The 22,410-nt window shown below is 41.2% G+C and overlaps 2 protein-coding genes across 2 annotated transcripts; one reads left to right on the top strand and one right to left on the bottom strand.

Annotated features, from left to right (window-relative positions):
- The first annotated feature begins 3,527 nt into the window (after positions 1 to 3,527).
- Positions 3,528 to 14,460, top strand: rmdn3 (regulator of microtubule dynamics 3). Its single transcript, XM_032543685.1, has 12 exons — positions 3,528 to 4,174; positions 5,340 to 5,529; positions 6,929 to 7,072; positions 7,855 to 8,191; positions 8,726 to 8,828; positions 9,612 to 9,672; positions 9,786 to 9,861; positions 9,975 to 10,052; positions 10,554 to 10,652; positions 11,597 to 11,650; positions 12,470 to 12,550; positions 12,675 to 14,460. Exons 1-12 carry the CDS (start codon positions 3,973 to 3,975, stop codon positions 12,729 to 12,731), a joined length of 1,482 nt encoding a protein of 493 aa, XP_032399576.1. The 5' UTR covers positions 3,528 to 3,972; the 3' UTR covers positions 12,732 to 14,460.
- A 389-nt stretch (positions 14,461 to 14,849) lies between these two features.
- On the bottom strand, positions 14,850 to 22,298 carry rad51 (RAD51 recombinase). Its single transcript, XM_032543686.1, has 10 exons — positions 22,210 to 22,298; positions 20,365 to 20,465; positions 19,590 to 19,727; positions 17,988 to 18,105; positions 17,605 to 17,696; positions 17,098 to 17,192; positions 16,859 to 16,972; positions 16,604 to 16,733; positions 16,223 to 16,344; positions 14,850 to 15,548 (listed from the first exon to the last, which is right to left on the bottom strand). Exons 2-10 carry the CDS (start codon positions 20,446 to 20,448, stop codon positions 15,425 to 15,427), a joined length of 1,017 nt encoding a protein of 338 aa, XP_032399577.1. The 5' UTR covers positions 20,449 to 20,465; positions 22,210 to 22,298; the 3' UTR covers positions 14,850 to 15,424.
- Between the last annotated feature and the right edge of the window lie 112 nt (positions 22,299 to 22,410).

Genomic DNA, 22,410 nt, shown 5'->3' with positions numbered 1-22,410 from the left:
CCCAATTTTTATTATTTGTATCTATTTATTCAGTTCTTTTTCCAAGCCAACTTTGGCTTCAAAGTTTTAAAGTTTAGGCTACACTGCCAGGATTATGGAGTCCTGAGATATACATATATATTTTTGATCTTGTGTGACAATACATAGATCTTTTTCACAGAATATAGCCTAACATAGGCCTATTGTGTGCACAAGTTATCATTTTGTTTGCAGACTAAATTGATCTTAAAAGTATAATTAACCTAACATTCCTGGTGCAGACTACAGGCATAATATACTATATACAAATAAATATGTTTAGTCTTTGGGGCTTCCTCAAAGTCTGACTTCATGTTTACAATTAGTTGGATAATTTCCCTAATAATTGCATAATTTCTGGGATTAACAAATAAGAGCATAAAAGACAGCCAGAGGCTGTAGTTCCACTATCAGTTCTGTCCCTATAATGCCAAACGGACTGATGTGCCCTTTATAGGCTACTTTTGAAACCACATGAGCTGGTGGTCAGGAAGTTCTGTTGTCTCGTCACAAGGAGACCTACTCAGCCTTAGTCTGTGTTTTATGTCTTTTGTGGATTTGGAGGAGCTTTCCAAAGTTTGAAAAAAATCTCAGCTTGCAAACTGTAGGTTTGGGGTTTTAAAGAATTTGGCCTTAGGAGGCAGGGAGGGTCTAATGAAAGATGCTATTGAGTTGCATTATTATGGGAAGTGAATGAGCCAGTACTTTTGGACTTCTCAGTCTCTGCTGCTTTGATTTTGAACTTTAAAAAATACATTTTTAGATCCATGTTAAATCTCTTGAGTACCTACACCTTTAAACAATATTCTCCTGCAGCTAAACCGTATTAATACCATAAATTAGGTTATAATTATAATTATGACAAAAATAAAGACAAAGACATTTTTATCTGAGCCGGCTGCTCCAGTCACTTCAAGCCAAGCCCTATCTGTTCTAGCAACAAACTGGTCGGCCTGCATACCTCATTTTCACCCAGATCCATTGTTTAACTTAAGTCATTGATTCAGTCATTTACTTTTGTAAAGTCACTTTGTATTAAATGTATTGTCTGTTTTGTCCATCTTGCCATCTTGGCTACTTATGTACGGTTGTAATGTCCTGTCTCTCTTTTATTCTTGGTGAAACGGAAGAAAAATGTCCACATCTGTGGACAATAAAGTTTTTTATGATTTACTTTAGTCCAATGTAAGATTTTCTACTCAGCATCAATGTTTAATTAGACCAAAGCCAAATGCAGGTGCAACAGAACAAATAGAATCAATGTTTCTTTTCTTTTTCTTTTTTATTACTTAGGAGTCTAAAGAGAAAGAGGAAAATGATGCGAGAAATGGAGAGATTTTACTCTAAAGAGTATGTTCTTGCATAACATCTGAATCCAAAATATGTGGTCTGATCTTCATTAGAACTTTAGTTTGACCCTTCAATCTAAGGCTGACATGTTATTAAGACTACATGCGTCTTGGTTCCTTAAAGACTGAGAGAACTTCCCCATTTTCACAGTAATTATCCAATGGATTTTTTTATGGACACTTGGCTTTACTGATTCTAACCAAAGAGTACTCATGTGGTTACTTTCAAAATGTCATCAGATTATGCAGTTGAATATTTTGTATTATCTTGCCAATACAGCCAGATCATCTATGGGTAAAAACAACAGATGATTCCAACCTTGTGTCATCATCACATACAAACATTGACAAAATAATTTGGTCTGTGTCAACAACTATACACTTTCACTATAAATAAGATATTTGCGACCAAACCGGTGATCCGCAAGGTCAGTTTTAGGGCCCTCGTTATTTTAAATTTACCAAATGATCTGCCCTATGTCTGTATGTTGGCAGCTGATATCTTGCTTACGAACAACCCTTTATTCCTCTAGATAATAAAATCACTGCCATCTTGAATAATGGACTAAAGGTGTGTGTGTGTTGGTTGTGTTGTGTTGGTGGGTTGGTGGTGTGTGGTGTGTGTGTGTGTGTGTGTGTTGTTTGGTGTGTGTGTGTGTCTGTTGTCTGCATGGTGTCCTGTCTCCCTCCCTCCCAGTTTATCTAGCTTTATATTCAGACATAAACATCCCAGAACAAATGGTGGTGAAATTATTCCAAAGACGGATTTAACCACTAGGGGGCAGTAATAACAGGACATATCTGTAGTAACCACACACACCACACACACACACACACACACACACACACACACACACACACACACCACACACTCCACACACACACACACACACACACACACACACACACACACATTTCCCTACACATTTTGCACAACACATAACACCTAAAAATTCCATCTTGTCTCAGGTGTGCTGCATGCCAGTTGTTTAAGAATATGCACCATGTGAGCACTATCGACAACAATATTAAAGGTATTAAAGTAGGATTTTGATACTCAGCCCCTTTGAGATGAAGATGAAGATGAAGAAGTGCTTCAAAATTGAAAAAGAATACAGGAGCCAATAAGGCCAATAAGTCTTAAGTATAGCTTTAGTGGTACATTTACAATTATTCAAATTACCACAAATAAACTGGTACACAACAACCTGGAGCATCTGGGGCCCATGAAGAGTTTGTCTTTTCATTTTTAGTTTGTATATTTTCCATACCAAATCTCATTTAAAGATTCTTAGTGATGTGTTTCATGATGACCCCGAAGAATGCTACAAGCTGAAACGAGTTGGTCTAACATCTTTTGTTCAATAGAGACAGTGGATAGACAGGAAAGGGGGAGAGAAAGAGTGGGCCGCAGGTCTGATCTGATCTGCAGGACTCCCCATGTTGCTGGAGTTCTACCTCCTATGATCTAGGGCAGGTCAACATTTCATAAATCTTTGACACACTATTTCCCAATTGGGACTTAATATTTCATAATTATATCACATTTGCTTTAGTAAGTCATAATTTTGACTTGATATCTAGTCATTTTAACATACTTAGTCCCACAATGGGGAAGTATTGTGCGGTCCTCTGACAAGGACCTGCTTGCTGTCCCTAATTCCAGGCTCAGGACATTTGGTGACAGAGCCTTCTGTGTCAGTGCACCATCTCTCTGGAACAAGCTTCCCCTTGACATTCGCTGGAAAAAAAAATTAAGAAAAATAAAAGCAGTAAACAGTAAAGGCAATATAGCCTAAGTAAACAGATGTAACGGTTGAATACGCAGTATGGATAGAGAAAATGTTCATGATATTGCACAGATAAGTTTTTTGACATGTGTCAATACATATTCATAACTAAGTATCTCATTATTGAGACTTTCAATTGCATTCTTATTTCTGTTAGGACAACTGTCAATCTTTTTAAATTCAATTCAATTTTATTTACAGCATATAATCATAACAAGAGTTATCTCAAGACAATTTACAGATAGAGTAGGCCTAAATCTAGACCACACTCTACAATTTGCAAAGACCTGTCTACAAGTACAAGCAAGTATTTGATGCCTTTTATTTTGTAAGTTGGAACCGGAAGTTATTTTGCCATGCGCTAGCCTCGTTGACAGGGTGCTGCGTGCTGCCCGCCGATGTGACGTCGGTTACGTTATATTTTTATAGCATCATTGCGGCTAGCCGACATTTGCACACCTTGATGCAAACAGCCTGTTTCATTTCGTTTTTATCGTTAAGCTTTAAAACGTGTCGACTAGATAGAAGTAGGTGAGGTCTCGAGGGGAAAAGTTAACAGTTACGTCAAGCTTCTAACAAGTTGTCAGCGTTATTAGCCATTAAACGATAACAGGGAAAAGCATTAGGCTAACGTGCTAGCAGTGAGCGTGTCAACACATTTTTTTTCGGAACTACAATAATTTCCGTCAAAAGGGTGAAGTCATGTCGTCGGCATCCTGAGATACAGACAGGCAGTCATGGTTGGTGACGACTGAAAGCGACACCGAGTTAACTAACGGTAACGCTAGTTCCAAACGGTCTGCGGAGTGGGAGACATGAATATGCCGCTGGGGAGGAACGGGTTAATCGGGCTCGCTGTCGGAGCCACAGCCGGCTGTGGCTTGATTGCCTTCATAATTTACAAGGAGATCGTCAGGAGAAGATCCCAGAGACTGGTGCTGGAGGCCCGGCCAGCTTCCCGGCTGTTGGACGGAGTGGAGAAAGCCGTGCAGCCGCGGGATGCCATGGATGCACAGGGTGGGTTGGCTCTGCTCGGCTCGGCTCGGCTCTGCCCTGCCTAACCCGAGCTTGTCTTGTGTGAGAGAGCCTGATAGGTTTGTTTCCAGCTGCAAAAATGGATCTTTCAAAAGTACCTGTTCATGGGATGTGACAAAGTCTCTCTTAAGTTATGATGATGACTCATCTATACAACATGGCAACTTCCGAGTTTTTTATTTCACTTTTGTTTTTACCTAAATGCATTGGGGTTAACCACAGCTGATAGTAAATATCGCTGTTTCAGTTGGAGATTGGGTTAGATTGCATTTCATTGGCAATAAAAATGACATTTTATATCACATGATTTGTTTGCTTTAATGCTTTCACATAGACAGTTTTGTAATAAAGACTTCAAAATGCAACCTACTTGCCAGTAGACAATAACTGACTATACCAACATTTGACATTTTGCCTTATTCTGTAGTTAAATGAGCTTGAGGTCAGCATGCCTTTGCCACATCCCAGGGAGGGTCCTCATCTTGATCAGGTAGCTTTTTGCCCTTAATTACCGCTCCTTCAGGTGGTTTGAATCACTCTTAGTTTGCTTCCTTGCCTGGGATAAGTTTACATTGAGTAGCCCTTCCAAAAGCTATTGCCCCATAGAACAGGGCTCCCAGGAGACCCCTACTCCACCACCATGTTAAAATGGCAGTGCTATGAGGCTAAAGAAGAAGGGCTTAAAGATTTAATGAGACAGGAGCGTTAAAAGGAGCCATTAAAAGCCCCAAGATGGTTCATCCATCTTGGGGGGGGGGGGAATTGTTGGGTCTTTGTAAATTATAGAGTGCGGTCTAGACCTACTCCTATCTGTAAAGTGTCCTGAGATAACTTCTTTTATGATTAGGTACTATAAACTTATAAACACCATAACTTATTAGGTGGCCTCCTTGACACCTCCCTGTAAGTGTATACCTGGCACATCAAGCTGGAAGGACATTAAACCAGGGGCCCCCACCTCAGTTTCCCAGGAGGAGCTGGAGGAATTGGGTAGGGAGAAGAACTTCTTCGTCTGCCATCACCCACCTGGATAAGCAGAAGAAAATAGACAGAGGGATGAATGTTCACGTTTGGAGGGTGGGAGAAGAGTTGGGGAAGACAATTCCAAACTCACATGTGATATGTTGTGTCTCCCCATGTCTTCCAGAGGTGGAGGCCCAGCAGCAGGCTCTGGCAGCCGTGGAGGCAGTGGTGCAGGGCCTGTCTCCAGAGCAACAGCTGGAGTTTAGGAACCAGCTGGACGAGGTGCTGACCTGCGTTGGAACGCTGCGCTTAGAGGTGGCGGAGCTGAGGGGCGGCCTGCAGGACATAGCCCAGCAGATTATTCAGGATGTAAAGTAAGTCACAACATCTACCCGACTGAGCCTCTTTGAGGATGACACCAAATCAGTGGCGGATCTACAGGGGGGCAAGGGGGACACTGCCAGGCAACAAATACAATGGGATTAAGTTGTCTGAACATACCTGTCATACAGTCATAATTTCTAATAAAATAAGACTCTTCCTATTTTTTATTCTGTGTCATATTCTATCACTAATCATGATCCAACAAAAGGTAAAACATGCTATGATAGAGGAAAAACTGTAAAACTGCGTTAGATATTTCTATTTGCCACACAAGCCATTTCCATCTGGGGGTTCACGTGTATCTTCCCATGCCACCCTCCCAAGACCTCTTGCCACCCCTTTGCCCCCCATGAAAAATTTTCTAGAGCCACCAAATGCAATTTTTTTGGCAGGGACATCATGACCAAATCATGTGTGGACAAAAAATATGTAATATTTTACTTTAAACTTAATACCCTTATATTGGTGTTTTCCAATGATTTTTAGAATGTTTTGGGCTATGTTGTGTTTTTGTATTTAAGTATATAAGTGTCATAACAAATTGGAATTTAAGATGGTTTATAATGTTATTACTTTCTAAGGGGATCATGTTGATAGGTTTATGTGAATGGTTTACAGTTTAAACACAGTGTTGCCCTTCTCGGCTCTTGTTTCCACTCGAGGACGTCTCCAGTGTCGTCTAACTAGAACTGTTGATTTATTTAATGAAAGAGGAGAGACAAGCCAAGGCCTTACTTGAATGCTTTGCTTCCCCATACAACAATTATATTGATTTCAATTTTTATATGTCTATAGCCTTATATGTTAAAAGAAGAATCTTAAAATCAGCTCTAGCTTGCACCGGGAGCCAGTGATGAGAGGCCACAACAGGTGTTATATAATCTGTTATGGGATCATATTTTCTAGTTTTTCTCAGGATTCTGGCTGCAGTGTTCTGAGAAAGTTGAAGGCGTCTAGGGACAATATTTGGAAGACCAGAAAAAGGCAGTAATCAAGTCGGGAGGACACATGCATGGATTACAGTTTCAGCATCATAAAATATATAAGATTGTTACTGAGATGGAAAAATGCTGCCCTGGCTGCCTTGATGTGTCAGGCGAGGCTAGCAAATCAAGCCAAAGTCTTTGATGCTTGAGCTTTCAGAGATAATACAACCATCAATATTAATACACAGATTCTTAAACAAGAGGCCATATTAGTCATAAAGTGTCTGTGGGAGTGCCTTAAAGTCTTTGACTGAAAGCAGAACATCATGTTACAATAATCAGAATGTTATAATAATGGGGTGAAACACCAGAGTGGGGCTCACCCCCCCCCCCCACATGGAGGTTGTTTGTATTGTTTGACTAATGTGAAAGTGGTTCATTCCTCTCCCCCCCCCCCATTCAGAAAGGGAGTGGAAGACACGCAGCGGGTACGTCGGCGGCGCCATTTCGTCCACAGGGAACGCACTGACTCCACCAGCTCCAGCTCCATCTACTTCACAGCCAGCCAGGGCGCAGCCAGCACGTATGAAACCACCAGCGAAGGAGGGTATGTCGTTCAAAAGCTGTACGCACACTGTTTATAATGTATTTCTGGTGATCCCATATATTATACTACATAGTGTATATAATTGATGAGCAATATTCTTTTTCAAAACTGCATTCATGTTTTTGTTCAATACTCCGACTTTTTTGCTCGGTTTCCTAGTCATTTGATCTGTGTAACTTTAAAAATATAATAGTCAATGCAGTTTTTTTGTTGTTAGTGTCCTTGGTTTGTGGCAAAAATCCTTATCCTCTGGTAAAGAGTCCTGGAGTAGTGGCATGTGAGTCAAGTAGTAATGTTGTGCAGGACCAGGTCTGGCTGAGGTCCAGGTTTCAGCTGTTTCTTTAAAGGCTTTTAACAAGCTTCATCAGCTAATTCCTGTTAATCTCTAAAACAACTATTTAGCAGGCTGTTAAATAGTGCCCAGTGTGGCTAATACTAAGTACCTGAATGACGGACTGATGCCAATAGTAGAAACTTCTCTTTACCAGGTTTGGATTCTCACCCTGAGACACAAATCCAGCCCAGGCTTGTGTCCTACACATTGTCATCAAATAATCTTCAGAAACTGTTGGCAGTAATAACGGGGGTGTACCCTGTTAACAGTGACACTAATCCTGGAAAGTGATGTAGGATTTTTTTAATTTCAATTTTATGTTGTAAATGTAAAGGAAACTCAAAACAGAATCATAAATTTAATCATAAATTAACCTGAATTTCCAAGTGTGGTTACTTGATTTATCTCTAAATTACTAAACCGCCAAATACAAACCTGTATGTCCCAGGTACTCGACGGCCTACGCCGAGTCCGACTACACCGATCGGGACACCGACAAAGAGGAGGGGGGGCGGGAGCCTGAAGAGGAGTCTGAGGAAGACGAGGAAAGGAGCTGTGCCACTGTCCTCACCATCCGCCAGGAAGACTCCCAGGAAGAAGTGGAGGAGAGAGGGCTGGAGGACGAGGATGAGGAAGAGGAGGAAGATGAGGGGAGGCTTCAGCTGGTGACTGAAGTTCCCAGTGGGGAGCTGGCTCTCCTCCTGGCTCAGAGTGACATCCTCCACACAGGAGACGCCAGTCTAAAGGCAGAGGGCTTTCGCCTGCTGCTAGACAACAGAGCAGAGGTAAGGGACAGTGACCTAGTGCTGGAACTATTCATAATAGGGGTGTCACCATTTAGATTATTAATTGAAAATTGATCAAAAATGAGCTTTCAGTTTCAATCATCGAAATCAAAAGCAAAATCAGCAATTCTCGGGGGTTTGTTTTTGTCCACCCCTAACTACTTGTGACAGAGACATAGAAACAGTGTAGCGTACAACCCCCCTCCTTCCCTGAACTCACTGGTGTAGCAACATTTGGCCTTCCTCGTGAGTTATATGAAAACAAACGACAAACTCTAAAGTGTGTTGGCCGACAATGGGGCTTCATGATGCATTCAGGTACACCTCGTAAACTCCAGCACACTCAAACTGTTGTTGTAAAGAACCTTCTGCCATCTAGTGGCTTTTATTGTTGCATAGCCGTCAGTGATGGGTGGAAAAAACAATTTTGGAGAATTTGGAGAATCTTGACACCCCAAATTCATCATAATAATAATTAATATATTATTATAACATAAAGTTTATTCAAGTATTGTATATGTTCTGTGTGCACAGTATGGAGACAGCAGGGAGTTTCTATGGCGACTGGCTCGGGCTTACAGGGATATGTACGAATCCACTGAGGATAAACAAGAGAAGAAGGCCTACGCACAACAAGGTAATGGGGACACACACACACACACACACTCGCCCCTAATATAATGATTATTATAGTAAGTCTCTACTTAAAATAAGAACCCATTTGGAAGTGCTAAACTGTTAGTAGGCCCTGCAGCATGGCCCAAATGACTCATGAAGGCTTCCCGTGGTCATGGAAAAGTCATGGAATTTCAAAATCTCCCAGACCTGGAAAAATCCATAGGATTAGTAAAATAATTGTTTGAGTAGTCTTCTGTCTACAACCTTCCACTCATGTAACATAACAGCAAATTAGTTCATCTGCATGCACCGTGCTGCATTAACGCAGAGACCAGCTGGAGCACGCTTCAAACTCATGGTTTGAGCAGTTTCAGATGCTGTCTAAGAGCACACCAAACCTGCAGTCACTCCCTGATGAGAGTCGAGTGCAGATGTTAGTTCTGCATGCTCAGATTTAAACGGTTTACGGCATAACGTGTTATACTGAAATCCGTGAAATAATAAACTCTTCACATTACAAACAATAACAGAAGATGGGAATCATTTCAAAAACGTTGCAGCTATCTATGACTGATTGATTGCTAACGTTAGCTCAAAACTCCATTCAACTGACAGCCTTTGTTGTGTTTGATGCTAGCTTGTAGGTTAAGTAGGTCCATTTTTACTGTAATGACATTACAGAAGTCTCACGTTAGCATCTCGTAGGCTACTTGTTGCAAAGTGACGCATACTCGACTCAAATCTGCACTCGACTCACATCGTAGTGTAGTTTTTGTCATTGAGCTGTGAGCTGTTGTTGCAGGTCGAGAGGAGGCCGAGTTGGCCCTGAAGAAGAACGGCCTGAATGCTGAGTGTCACAAATGGTAAGAGGGCGAACTTCTACCAAACATTTCCACTCTGTATAGACATTGCTGCTACTGCTGACAAGATTCGACGATGATTTAATGTCGCCATTATGCGATGCTTTTGGCTCCAGGTTTGCCGTGCTGACAGAGCTGACCTCCCAGCATGATAGCATGCACAGCAAGCTGAAGAGCAGCCATATATTAAAGGTAAACACAGGCACACATTTTGGTTATTTAGCTGATGTTTTGTTCCAAGTACAGATGACTTTTAATCCGTAGAGTTGTATATGACTGCTTGAGCTTCTTTGTTTCTCCAACAGGAGCATCTGGATCGGGCCCTCGCCCTCCGAGATGACGACCCCATGTGTTTCTACCTGCTCGGCAGATGGTGCTATGAGGTGAGAGAAGAGGCAGTATTCTGAAGTAGGGCTGGACGATATGAAGAAAATCAAATATCACGATATTTTTGACCTAATACCTTAAAGTCGATAAAGGTCGTAAGTCGCATAATTGGTGCTTTAACATAATATTCATTTATATACACAATGAGATTTTTGATAACTAATCATCAGTAATGTTGATATAATGACTAAGTGGGTAAAGGCTAATAATAAAACAGCTATAACAGTCTGGTAAGTTCAGGAATTGACATCACTTCACTGTAATGGAGCCTTTAAAACCAGGAAAAAAACAGCACAATAATATGATATTACAATATCCAAAATCTAGGACATTATCTAGTCTCGTATCACGATATTGATAGAATATCAATATATTGCCCAGCTCTATTTTGAAGTTATTGTTAACTCTGGTCTAATCAGAAGCACACTTCATCAAACATCAACACTGAACGGCACCCACATGTTTTAGTGACAGCCCGTGTGTCCGTGTCTCTGCAGGTAGCCACTCTGGACTGGTTGGAAAAGAAGGCAGCAGCGGCCCTCTACCAGAGCCCCCCCACCTCCACACTGCACGACGCGCTTGAGAACTTTCTCAAGGTACTAGAGTACTGTAGACGTAGAGCTCGGATGGACGGGGAAGCGGGAAGGGTTTTGGACGCAAGGAGAGTGCGTCTTCAAAATAGTTTTGTGAAAGAACTTGTTCTGGTGGAACATTTGCTCCCCCCCAAAAGAAAACACCCCACACGATGTTAAATGAAGTTAAGTGTTCACACCATACAGTAACGTGAGCTATTCAAACTATCTGGATACATCTCTTACCAGCGTGTCGCCGTGGGCCGTTCTCAGCCTGGAACGTTGCTCAGAGGTTCTGGTTGAAGTCGTTCGATGCAACCGGAGTTTAAAGGGAACTCAAAGAAAGCAGAAAGTGAGGGACATACGGTGGAATTACAGTAGAAAACAAATAATGGGGTTGTCTATTATAAAATAATAGAAAATTTTTGCAAAAGGCAGTGCAACACATTTTTATGATTTATGACTATGAATCAGTCTTCAAGTTATTCTGACTTATAAGTGAGATAATTCATTTTTTAAATGGGGGGGGGGGGCCTGGTAAATGTAACGCTCTCTGAAAGCTTTGTTTACACGTAAAACTGAGAGAAACGGAGGTTCAGGCAGCCGAGGAAGAGAAGAGAGAGGAAGAGATCTGTTGCTGTTGTTGCTATTTTGGGGATTCTGATTGGCTGACGTGGGCTTGAGCTTCTCGTTACACTGCCACCTGCAGGGTTGGCGTGCTCTTGACGGCGTAGATACACGGCTACGTGTCATTGAACACTTTTCTGAAAACTGACAGCTGTGCACCATGTTAAATTTGAAACCGCAGAGGATGAAGTGTCCGTTGTGAAAATGGCCGCCACATGTAAACGTAGCATTACTCAGGAGTGTCTAGTGGGCTTCTCCTTTCTATAAATGTTTTACTTTGACGTGTGATTGTAAAACGGAATGTTCCATTAATGAGACATTTGTCTTGTGCTGTATTCCAGGCAGAGGAACTCAGTCCAGGTTTCTCCAAGACAGTGAGACTTTACATCGCACAGGTAAACAATCAGCTGGTCCCACACAGTCCTTTGACAGATGATACATTAGAGGCCATGTGTTCCACCAGGTAAAATCCAGTTTGAGTTTGTAGTTGTAATACTTGCGTCGGCCACAAGAGGCTTAAGGGCCCCATAGACTGTTAATGTCATTCTTTTTCTTCTTCTTTTTACAGTCTGAGTGCACCACTAGTCCATGTGCTACTGGTGATTAAAATACATGTTTAGCCAAATATAAACCCATGACAGTAATGTTACATAACAAAATATGCTGATTAAACTAAAATGAGATTTTTAATAATTAATAATCATCAGTAATGTGGATATAATGACTAAGTGGCTAAAGGTAAATAATAGAACAGTTACAACAGTCTGGTAAGTTCAGGAAATAACATCACTTTACTGTAATGGAGCCTTTAATACCAGGAAGAGACACCACTTTTACACACAATTAGGATTTAACGATATCCAAAATCTAAGACGATAGCTAGTCTCGCATCACGATATCAATATAATATCAATATACGGCCCAGCTCTAGCCTGATCCACAACGGAGTATTTCTAAAACTTATGTTTGTCGCATTTTTAACTATGCTGCACATTATATTATGTATATATTATAGCCTACAACTAAACATAGACAAGCATACAAACAGTGTTACATAAATGTTTAAGTTCAGCAATTTTTTCATTATTGTTATGAAATTGATTGAATTTGAATTGAATTTTATCAGATGCAAACATGTGAGCGTGATAGATCTGGTCCGTCGGCCAGCTGTGTGTCGTGACCATGACACTGACCGTGTTGTCTTGGACTGTTAGTGCCACAGGAAGCTGGGGAACATCTCTGAGGCCACCAACTGGACCGAGCTGGCTCTGAAGATGCCCACAAACTCCAACTACGTAAGAGCACCCTTCACTCTGCCTATTAGAACAAAGCTTGATAATATTCACCCAGAAATGTATTAATACTACTGTGTGCATGTAACACAGTTCTGTGCATTTTTGCCTTTTCTTCATTTCCAAGGATGAAACGAGTAAACTGGAGGCTCAGCTTCGAGTCTTGACTGACACAAAAACCTGAAATATTTTTTTCCTGAGATCCAGCTGATGAAGCCACTCAACCGATGGCACTGATTGGCTAGTCAGGCCGCCAATCCGTGTCCATCCAATCAGATGTGCACCACAAATGGCAATTTTTTTTTTTCCTTCATTGGTGGATATCTACATACTGTCACTGTGAAATCAAATGGAGTTTGATATTATTGTGTATTTATTTTCTTTACTATTGCTTAATTAAGTCAGAATTGCTTCAAGTAGTATATATTTTAATGTATGTGGTATATTCAAAAGTATAATATGTAGGGGCCAGACATACAGAAAAGAGTGCAGCAGGGGTTGAGCGAGCTAGAGAGTGAATGAAGAGAGGGAGCAACCAAAGCAGTAATCAGGAATAAAATGCTCTTCTCTCATTGTCTCATATTGGTTATGTCATAAAGCATAAACACACACCAGCGCTGGAAGGGACCACATTATCGGATTAGGAGTGAATGCAGAGCTTCAGCCTGTCTGTTTCTCTGTGTCAGTTAAACTTGGGAGAAGGTATGAGACACAAGGGGCAAATGAGAATTAGAATACCGTTATTGGGATGACGCACCCACGTGGGCCCAGCGGCTCTCTGATGCCCAGAAGCATCCCAACACCCACAGTGTGAAAGTCTGCAGAGACAGACTCCACCACACTTCTACTGGGTCATAGGTGATGATTAAGAGGGAGTACTTTTGCGTTGGTCTCTATTTTTTCTGTTAATGTGGTACTAATAGTAAGCAAATAAACAAGTAGGTTTTGTTTTTTAGCACCATATTAATCGAACATCTTAATTCAACATGCAAACTTAATGAGTTCCATAATTACAAAAATAATCATTGTCACTTCACTATAGTGGTTTCCAGCCATGTAGAAGGCTTTGGTTTTATTTGTTGAAATACAATCTGAACTATTTTTTTTTTTTTTTTTTTACCACCACCACACTGCATATGTACTGACTAATAAATGTGATAAATTGTCTGGAAACAGAGCTGCTATCCAGTTTGATCAGGGAAGTTTTAAGAGCTTTACGGGAGTTTATCACTATACCTAATGTAAAGTTATTTGTATTTGACCCCCTTATTATAAAATATTGTCCTACTGGGTCCTCAGTTCTGGACAGATGTTTTGTGGATATAAATGACACTTCATTAATATAGATGTAGTAACATTGTAGTATTTTGCTCCGAATATCACCCATGAAACATTTCTTTCCAGTTAAGCTCCAACCTCCCTACCCACTTTGGTTGTGACTGAAAAATATTGTATTGTTTGATGTGTATTTCATTTTCCTTTGTGTGTTTGCTAGTGACGGCCAAATGAAGCTTTGTGAACCAGTGTCTATTCTCCGAGCCCACTAGATGGTGCCCTGGGTTTATAGGCCAAAGGCGTTGTGTAAATGGATTCTCAGCCCTTTGAACAGAGCACCATCTAGTGGCTCAGAAAATAAACTGTTTCACAAAGCTTCATTTGGCCATCACTAGTATTTGCTGCCTTTGAACTTTGAGTGTTTTTACATTCCTTTAACTTTCTAGTTTCTGATTATACATGATTTTAATGGCACTTTTTCTATTTATTTTATCCTTGAGGTTAATTTTGCAGTCGCAGCTGTTATAAAACAGCGGATTTGTTACGTCTCAATATTGTGATCCTGCAATGAAGTTAATATGCTTTGAAGTGACACATGGATAACACTGAATAAAATGATTTTGTGTTTGCCTTGTAAACTTGTAGTTGACCCTTTTAAACATGAAATCCTTCCATGACGACAATGCTAACAAATGATACCGGTCAATATGATGGTAAAACAAATTTAATTTAGCCTTAAAGCTTATATACAACAAGTTTTGGTAAAGACAAACAGAAAAGGGACACATCAGTATAGGTGTGGCTGGAAAGAGGTGAAATGTAAGATATAACACTAAGTATAGCTTTGTAGAAATGCTTTCATTGCAAAATAATGTTTCAACAGCATTCCTTGGAAAACACGTCACAGGACACCACTCAGACGCAGACAAAGTTAACAGAAAAAAAAAGTCTGTTTTTACAAAATTATTTGTTGACGCTACATGACGATACACAAAACTGCAGAGGGGCATTCCATTCAACAAAGATGTTTTTCTTCAAATTAGGACTTGGTATGTCTTAATTATCAGATATTTAGTAATTACGCAAAAAAGATCTAATGATGAAGTAATCGACCTCTCAGTCATATTAGACTATACATTTGTGTAATTATGAGATAGAGATCTTGTACTTATGCAATAAAGACCTCATGAAGTTTTTGTGCAATTATGGAGATACTAACTCATAACTGAGATGAGATGCCAATCATGTTATTATAAAGTAGTATCCCGCAATAGTATAACAGATCCTGTAATTTTGAGATACCATGTAGTTTATAATAGGAAAACGTCTGTTGAGTGAAATGGGCTTCAGTTATGAAAGAAAAAGTTCCATCTTGTGGGTGCACCGCGGCGCTCCAGAGGGCCGGGATCTGCATTCTGGATCATCTTTTCGACTCTGGCTCAATTGGCATCGAACCAAATCAGACAACCTACGACGAAGGCTTTGTTTGAAGTTGGTAGTGTTGGTGAGGATCACACACACACACACACACAACAATGTAGTCCAAGGTGGCAGCAGGTGTGAGCGCAACATTTAGCACCACCCCGCTGCCTCTCCGCCAGCTCAGTCCTTGGCATCGCCCACTCCGTCAGGGTTAATGGCAAACATCGCTTCAGCCTCCGGCAGGCACGGCGAGTCGTAGATTTTACAGATCCTCGTCTCTCCCCGGCCTTTCCTTAGGTACAGACTGCAAACACGAGACCTTTTTTTAAAAATCGTAGGGTAAACGGAGCTAGAACTATCTCCAAAGGTCTCTAAAAGTTGATAGATGATGACATACGCTCATTTGCATATTGGTGACATCACCACATATCATTTACATTGAGCTTTGTGGTCGCCTGACTCGCTGCTGCACGGTGCAACAGAAGAGTGAGATAGAGACCCTGTGCTGTTGGCCGTGAACTGGGCAGCATGCACGGAAATCGATTACAGTAAAACAAATCTCACTTCTCCCCCGATGGTCAAAAGTTGCTTTTAGTTTTTGTATTTTAGAAATAAAGTCGCTAAGGTCTGAAAAGTTAGCAACACCGCCCTTTTACTGTACCCATGCTCCTCTACGCTGCTATCAAGCTCTTTTAAAGATGCACTAGTTGGCGCTCTTTGTTTAAAAGAAAAAGGAATCTTAATTCAGTGTGCAGTAAACCCGTTGTTTTATAGAGAGCACCATCTATTGGGCTCAGAAAAAAATGATTCATGTGGACATCACTTCTAAAAAAGTTAACCTGGGTACCCCGATATAGAGGTTTATTCCTCGACGCAGCGGGCTCGGATTCAACTCACTTCACTTATAAAACAAAGGCCTAAAAAAATAAAAGTTCTACCATGCTGTCAGGATGAACACACACCCCCTGCATCACTCACCGTGTGGTGGAGGCGTGTGCCATAATGTTGCCTCCAATTGGTTTTTTGGGATCTGCAGAAAACATGGCTGCTCCATCCACCTGGGCTACCACCTGGTTGGATATCACCACGGCAACGCCAAACTGTCATGAAATAGGATTGAGGCGGACAAAAGTACAGTTACAGACACCTCAGTTTGAACCCCTCTCACGTTTATCTGGACTTTATATTCAGTAGGAGTTACCAAAGGTACGATCGACAGAGAATGGGACTAAAGAATCACACTGAAATCTGAATGGGTCTTTAGTATGTGGGATACTTCTGACTCGTTTTGCTCTGTCCTAATGTAGTCAGCGCCACACAACCAGGATGTCCAAGACCCCACATTGTCCAGCTGCCTACCTCGTCTGCCAGCCGGAGCAGCATGCGGAGGAAGCGGCCCAGGTGTCCCTGTCGGGCCGACAGCTCCCCTCGGCCGGAGTAGTCGGTTCTGTACAGAGCCGTGGAACTGTCCACTATCAGCAGAGCGTACCTGACACACAGGAGGAGAGAGTTACATACGCAGGATGGACTGTTTTTAACTGGCTGTACATCACTAAAAGCACCTCTGGCAGGAGAGGGACGGACACGGAGACACACGGACACGGACACACACACCTGGACTCAGCCATCATGGCGGAGGCTTGGTACAGCAGCTGGGTCTGATGGTCTGTGTTGAAGGCTCGGGCGTAGGCCACGTTGTCCAGCACGTCGCTGCCTGACAGCCCATACCTGACAGCAGAAAGAGGCCACATTAACTCCAACATCAAGGGCCCTCGCTGGACAGGAAATTAACAACTGCATCGCTCTTCTAAAATGTTAACTGCCAAAGCTGGACAGGAAATGTGCTGACTCACCTCTCAGCCACAGCGAGGAGTCTCTCTGGTCGGAAGGTCCCCTCTGTGTCGATGTACATGGCTTTACCTTCCCCCCCCCCATGATCAATGGGCAGCTGTGGCCAGAAAGGACAAGTCATTTAGAATCTACAGCCCTTACTAAGAACCACAACCACTGCAATGTCACATTCCTCTGTATCCAGTATTGTCTCGCTCAACTCAGCAGGGGCATCTACACATGATTATTAATGCTTAGGAACCAAAACTGTTTCAAGATGCATTTTCTCAACAGTCTAAACAACAAAACCTATGGTCTGTGGAGAGCCAATCGAAACATTACAAGAAATAGAGCTGGACTGAGTCACAACCGAAGACCAAACTGTATTTAAATGAGTGAATCCTTTGGGAAGATATTTCTCATGCAGGCATTACCCTAAACATTTTAAAACCTAGCATAATTAAAAATAAGCCTCACTTTATGACCCGATATTCTGAAAACCTAATTCGACTCTGCAGCCGGGACTCTACCTGACAGGTGACAGCGAGCGTGTGGCACAGCTGGGTCTTCCCTGTCCGAAACTCTCCAAACAACTCTGTGATCGAGCCGGTCTCGATCCCACCTGCAGGAGAAACAGGTCGAATGAAACAAGGTTATTGTCCCTCCCTTCTGGAATTACTGAGTTCACATCAGTTTTTATAAAGGGCTACGTCCTCAAGGTAACATGCACACATGAATATGTTTTTATAAAGGGCCACATTGTCCAGGTAACGTGGGAAAACAGCCTTTTATAAAAAATTATAAAAATTTGATGATGGAGCACTGGCCAAATCTAAGTGGGTGTTTTTCCACCAAAACTAGGACCCACTGACAATAAGGATGGGTTTCCGGACAATATCCACGATGTACACACCCTGCAGGAGTTTGTCGAGCTCCTTGGAGCCCGTAGAGATCTGGATGATCTCTGCTCTCCTCTGGTGGAACTCAGTAGCTGTGGTGAAACCCATCGGCACAAGTTTGGCAGCTTCCGTCTGAGAAAGAAGGAGGGACATTTTTTTAATGTGAATACCAAAAACCTAACAAAGCATAAGAGGTAGAGCTAGAAAGTCACTGGTCCGGTTAAAATATCATCCGATATTATCATTGCATGTGTTTGCTGATAAGTAACAGTTAATACTAGCACAGAAATTACTTAAACAGTTTGAGGTAATTTAGAAACATAGTATCAATTATATATATATATATATATATATAATTGATACTATGTTTTAATATATATTATATATATATATTATATATATATATAATATATATATATATATATTATATATATATACACACAATGTTAACAAAAGTGAAATATAATTTGTGTATCCGCCTTGTATCCTTCAAATCTGCTCCAAAATGTAATGAGTTCTTCCTTGGCCCCCACTACACGCCTACACTAACTGTTAGAGCCGGGCCGATAAAAGATTAAGGCCGATACCGATACAAATATTGGTTATTTAAAAATCTGATTTTGGGGCATCCAGATAGCGCAGTGGTAGCGCTCTCTCTCCCCTTTCACAACTTAAGCTGTCCTGTCAAATAAAGGCCGAAAAATGCCCAAAAAATAATCTTTAAAAAAGCATAACAAACAGATTTCCCTAACATTAGTTATTTATGAGTTCTCACTAAAATAATAAAATAATTTCTTTTATTGTTACAACAGAACTGAGGAACATCAAAACATATTAAAGTTTTGATAAACAAAATGTATAAAAATACAAACTTAAGATATGAAACTTAAAGTCCTTGAACAAAAACACATTAACAAAACAAAAAAATCAGTGTTGCCAACAGGGACGTTGTAGAGCGTCCTCTGGTGGAGACTATGCAACACCTCACTAAAAGGGACGTTGTAGAGCGTCCTCTGGTGGACAGACTATGCAACACCATCACTAACAGGGACGTTGTAGAGCGTCCTCTGGTGGACGACCATGCAACGCCATCACTAACAGGGACGTTGTAGAGCGTCCTCTGGTGGACAGACTATGCAACAAATCACTAACAGGGAAGTTGTAGAGCGTCCTCTGGTGGTACAGACTATGCAACGCCATCACTAACAGGGACGTTGTAGAGCGTCCTCTGGTGGACAAACACTCGTAACATGGTTGACTGTCCGTTTTTATTTTTTATGGCAATGATATTGATGATATATCCGATATATCAGTTGGGCTGTACTAAGTTTCATCAAAATTGGGCCGGTGGATTTATTGTAATATTGCTGACAGACCAACAAGATAACCGCCTTTGCGGAGGTAATAACGCCATTTTTGCATTGATGATGATGACGACGAAGGATGAAGGTCATTGATTAGAATCTGCAGCAACACATACATGCTGGTCTAAAAAACAAAAAACAAAAAAAACACTACTGATAAAACTACAAGAATAAAAACAAGACAGTCCAGTCAGAACTCATGTATTATTCTGGGAGACTAAAAGAAGACTTCTTTTTTTTTTTTTTCCTTACTAGGATTTTGTCAGCTTTGGCCTCACTGATGCCTTTGATGTTGAGCAGTTCCTTCTTGGGTGCATAGGCCACGGCCTCGATGGTGTGGAAACCTGCGTCCCCCAGCTTCTTGATGTCACTGGCACTGATTCCACATTGCTGGAAGAAGAGACAGCCCAGCATAAACTGACTGGGTGGGAGAAAACTACAAAGAGTCCTGCTATTGGCCTAAACCAAGGAAAGTGGATACATGTCAAGTGAGGTGCAGTCAGGGCCCCCCCCCCCGATTTTTTGGGGAATTTGCTGCCTTTATCTCTGTTCGAGCCTTTAAAATACTGTCGTCATTGTTATATATTTATGTGTGCGTGAATAGTGACTTTATTCAAACTTGAGAGCATCATTGCAGTTGGAGCTGCAATGCTCACGCAATATTTTGCACCTGGGTGAGGAGAGGCGGCAGTTCACGGCTGCAGAACAGTGAGTTGGAATAAAGAAGTCAACTAACAGTGTTGCCTGTTCACCTTGGAGCGCACCAGTAATGGACTATAACAATTTTTTAAGTCCGACCTAGTTAAATTGCTGTTACATGGGTGCTTATTTACACATGAGGCTGACAGGTATGCCATAGTTATAGAGCTAAATAAAATGTTAAGATGTTAACCCAGCACACTTTCCAAATGGCTTGGTCTGGGGGAGCAAGTTGTCTGCACTCTAACAGAAAATGGGAGATTACATTTCTAAAAAGTGCAGTATAATTCAATTATTTCTAAGAAGGAACTGTGTTCAGGATACATACCTCCAGTCTGCTCAGAAGCTGGGGCCCAAAGGTTTCTTCCTCCTCTACCTCCTTCTCCACCCCGACCTCGCTTCTCATAGCCATGATCTATGTGTGAAAACCTGGTCGACAGAGACAATGCTGGATAAGACACTTTCTGAAATGCGGCATCATTTAAGAGAGACAGTGAGTGTGATTATTGACATTGGTAGTCAAGCAACACCGCAGAGGCAAGCGTGTGGCAGGACAGAGGCACAGTTGTCTTCAGTTGGGAGCCGCTGACTCGATTCACTGTCAACGATGGGTGAGGCCTTTGGTTTGTTGTCACGACTTTGATTTGATTAATTTAATTGCTTTAAGAATGCCTTTGACAGGAAAAGACATATAATACGATTGAGGATAAAAAGTCCAGGACTTATTTCCATTGTGGTCCTCAAAACAACCACCCTTAGTAGTTTTAGGATTTTTGTGCTCATTTTGTTCTTTGATTTATTTAAAATACTTCCATCAAGGAGCTAATAATTTTGCCACTTCCAAAATAAAAAGGAAAAAAATACACTTTTCACTAATAATTATTAGCTATACCAACTAAAATAATGAAAAACAAATCCTAATTTTTTCAATTAACTGACTTATTATTATTAGCAGTTTGATTAGGTTTAGGCAACGAAACTGTGTGGAAACAGCATTTTTGACTACTGACCCATGGGTGCTGACAGCATCTATCTAAATCAAACTCTGATATTGGTGTTGCAGAGGCAGGGTGACTCTGACACCCTGGGGCAGCTTCACAATAATCTTACGACAGACCATTCACACACTAGTCTCCTGTAGGTTTTCCCAGGAAATTTACCAACAAATTGTCACAATGGTACCGCTCAGCACAGCAGAACTTATCTGAACACTTCCATCCTCCCAAGGTCTGCAGGGACACATCACCTGGTCTCACAGGATCTGGTTTTATTGACAGTCCCTAAAGCCTGCACTGACTTTGGCAAAAGGCTTTTAATTCTGCACCATGTGCATGGAATCAGCTTCAAATTGAACTCTCTCATTTTATTTTGTTAAAGGCTTTTTAAAAGGACCTTGCAGAAAGGCAGTCTGTATGTCACTGTTTTTAAATTGATTTAGGACCCAGGTTTTTTATGACATTGTTGTTTGAATATGAGTGAAAGTGTGCTTATGTATTTACTTGGAAGTGTCTCTGTCTATTTGAAACGTGCTGCTGCTACTTGCCAGGACACTCTTGTAAAAGAGATTTTTAATCTCAAGGAGTTTTTTTTTTATCCTGGTTAAATGAAAGGTTTGAATGAAAAGAGCCTGCAGATTTGCCTAACGAGTGCCACTGGCTTGCCAATGTCCTGAAACCTATCACATCCGGGCCAGTGTTGTGATATCTGCCCCTCAGAGGACCTCGGCCCTCGGCCCTGCTTATATTTAAACACCCTGACGTTAGTGAGTTGACTAACTTCATATAATTACGTCAGTAAACACAGAATTCTACACAAAATTTGGTAATAACTAAACGTACCCGGTAAAAAATAACAAAAGAAACCCTACCGTTAGCTTCACAACCGGTATACCGTTATGTTAGGTTCTAAACCAGCTTTATTTGAGGTCTTAGTAGCATTTTAACACTTTTACCTAGCAAACTGCTAGCTAGTTTATTAGCATTGGCGCTGTTTTCATATCAGTTCGCTGTATTTCAGCGTTAGCAACCCTGTGCCAGCCATAGTTAATTCAAATGATGCAGCGTCACAGCTCAAATTCAACAATACTTATGTCTCCCGTATTTATTGCAATCATATAGCTAGCTACTTAACGACCGATAATTATTTGTATTTCATATAGCTGCAATTGACCTACCTGCCGCCTTCGTGTTTCTGTCAAGTGAAACTCAAAGCTCCCGCGCGCAACGTACCATTAAACGTAATGACGTCCAACGTGATGACATCACCTCTCACACGTTTTCAGATTGGTCACATTACGTATCTAAACAATGTCTCATCTTTTTGTGATTGTGAAATTTCCAACAGATTTTGGACAGATTTGGAGTCTTACTTCTTT

The sequence above is a fragment of the Etheostoma spectabile genome, chromosome 18 (assembly GCF_008692095.1).
Source record: "Etheostoma spectabile isolate EspeVRDwgs_2016 chromosome 18, UIUC_Espe_1.0, whole genome shotgun sequence".
Taxonomy (NCBI): domain Eukaryota; kingdom Metazoa; phylum Chordata; class Actinopteri; order Perciformes; family Percidae; genus Etheostoma; species Etheostoma spectabile.
This window is presented reverse-complemented; position numbering and strand designations above follow the sequence as displayed.

Excerpts from the sequence above, each read along its gene's own strand:
- rad51 (XM_032543686.1), bottom strand. The coding sequence starts at position 20,448 with ATGGCTATGAGAAGCGAGGTCGGGGTGGAGAAGGAGGTAGAGGAGGAA. Across the intron at positions 17,697-17,987 it reads GCTCGACAAACTCCTGCAGG|GTGGGATCGAGACCGGCTCG; the intron begins GTGTGTACATCG and ends TTTCTCCTGCAG. Across the intron at positions 16,734-16,858 it reads GCCATGATGGCTGAGTCCAG|GTACGCTCTGCTGATAGTGG; the intron begins GTGTGTGTGTCC and ends CCTGTGTGTCAG.
- rmdn3 (XM_032543685.1), top strand. The coding sequence starts at position 3,973 with ATGAATATGCCGCTGGGGAGGAACGGGTTAATCGGGCTCGCTGTCGGA. Across the intron at positions 7,073-7,854 it reads GAAACCACCAGCGAAGGAGG|GTACTCGACGGCCTACGCCG; the intron begins GTATGTCGTTCA and ends TGTATGTCCCAG. Across the intron at positions 10,053-10,553 it reads TCGGCAGATGGTGCTATGAG|GTAGCCACTCTGGACTGGTT; the intron begins GTGAGAGAAGAG and ends GTGTCTCTGCAG.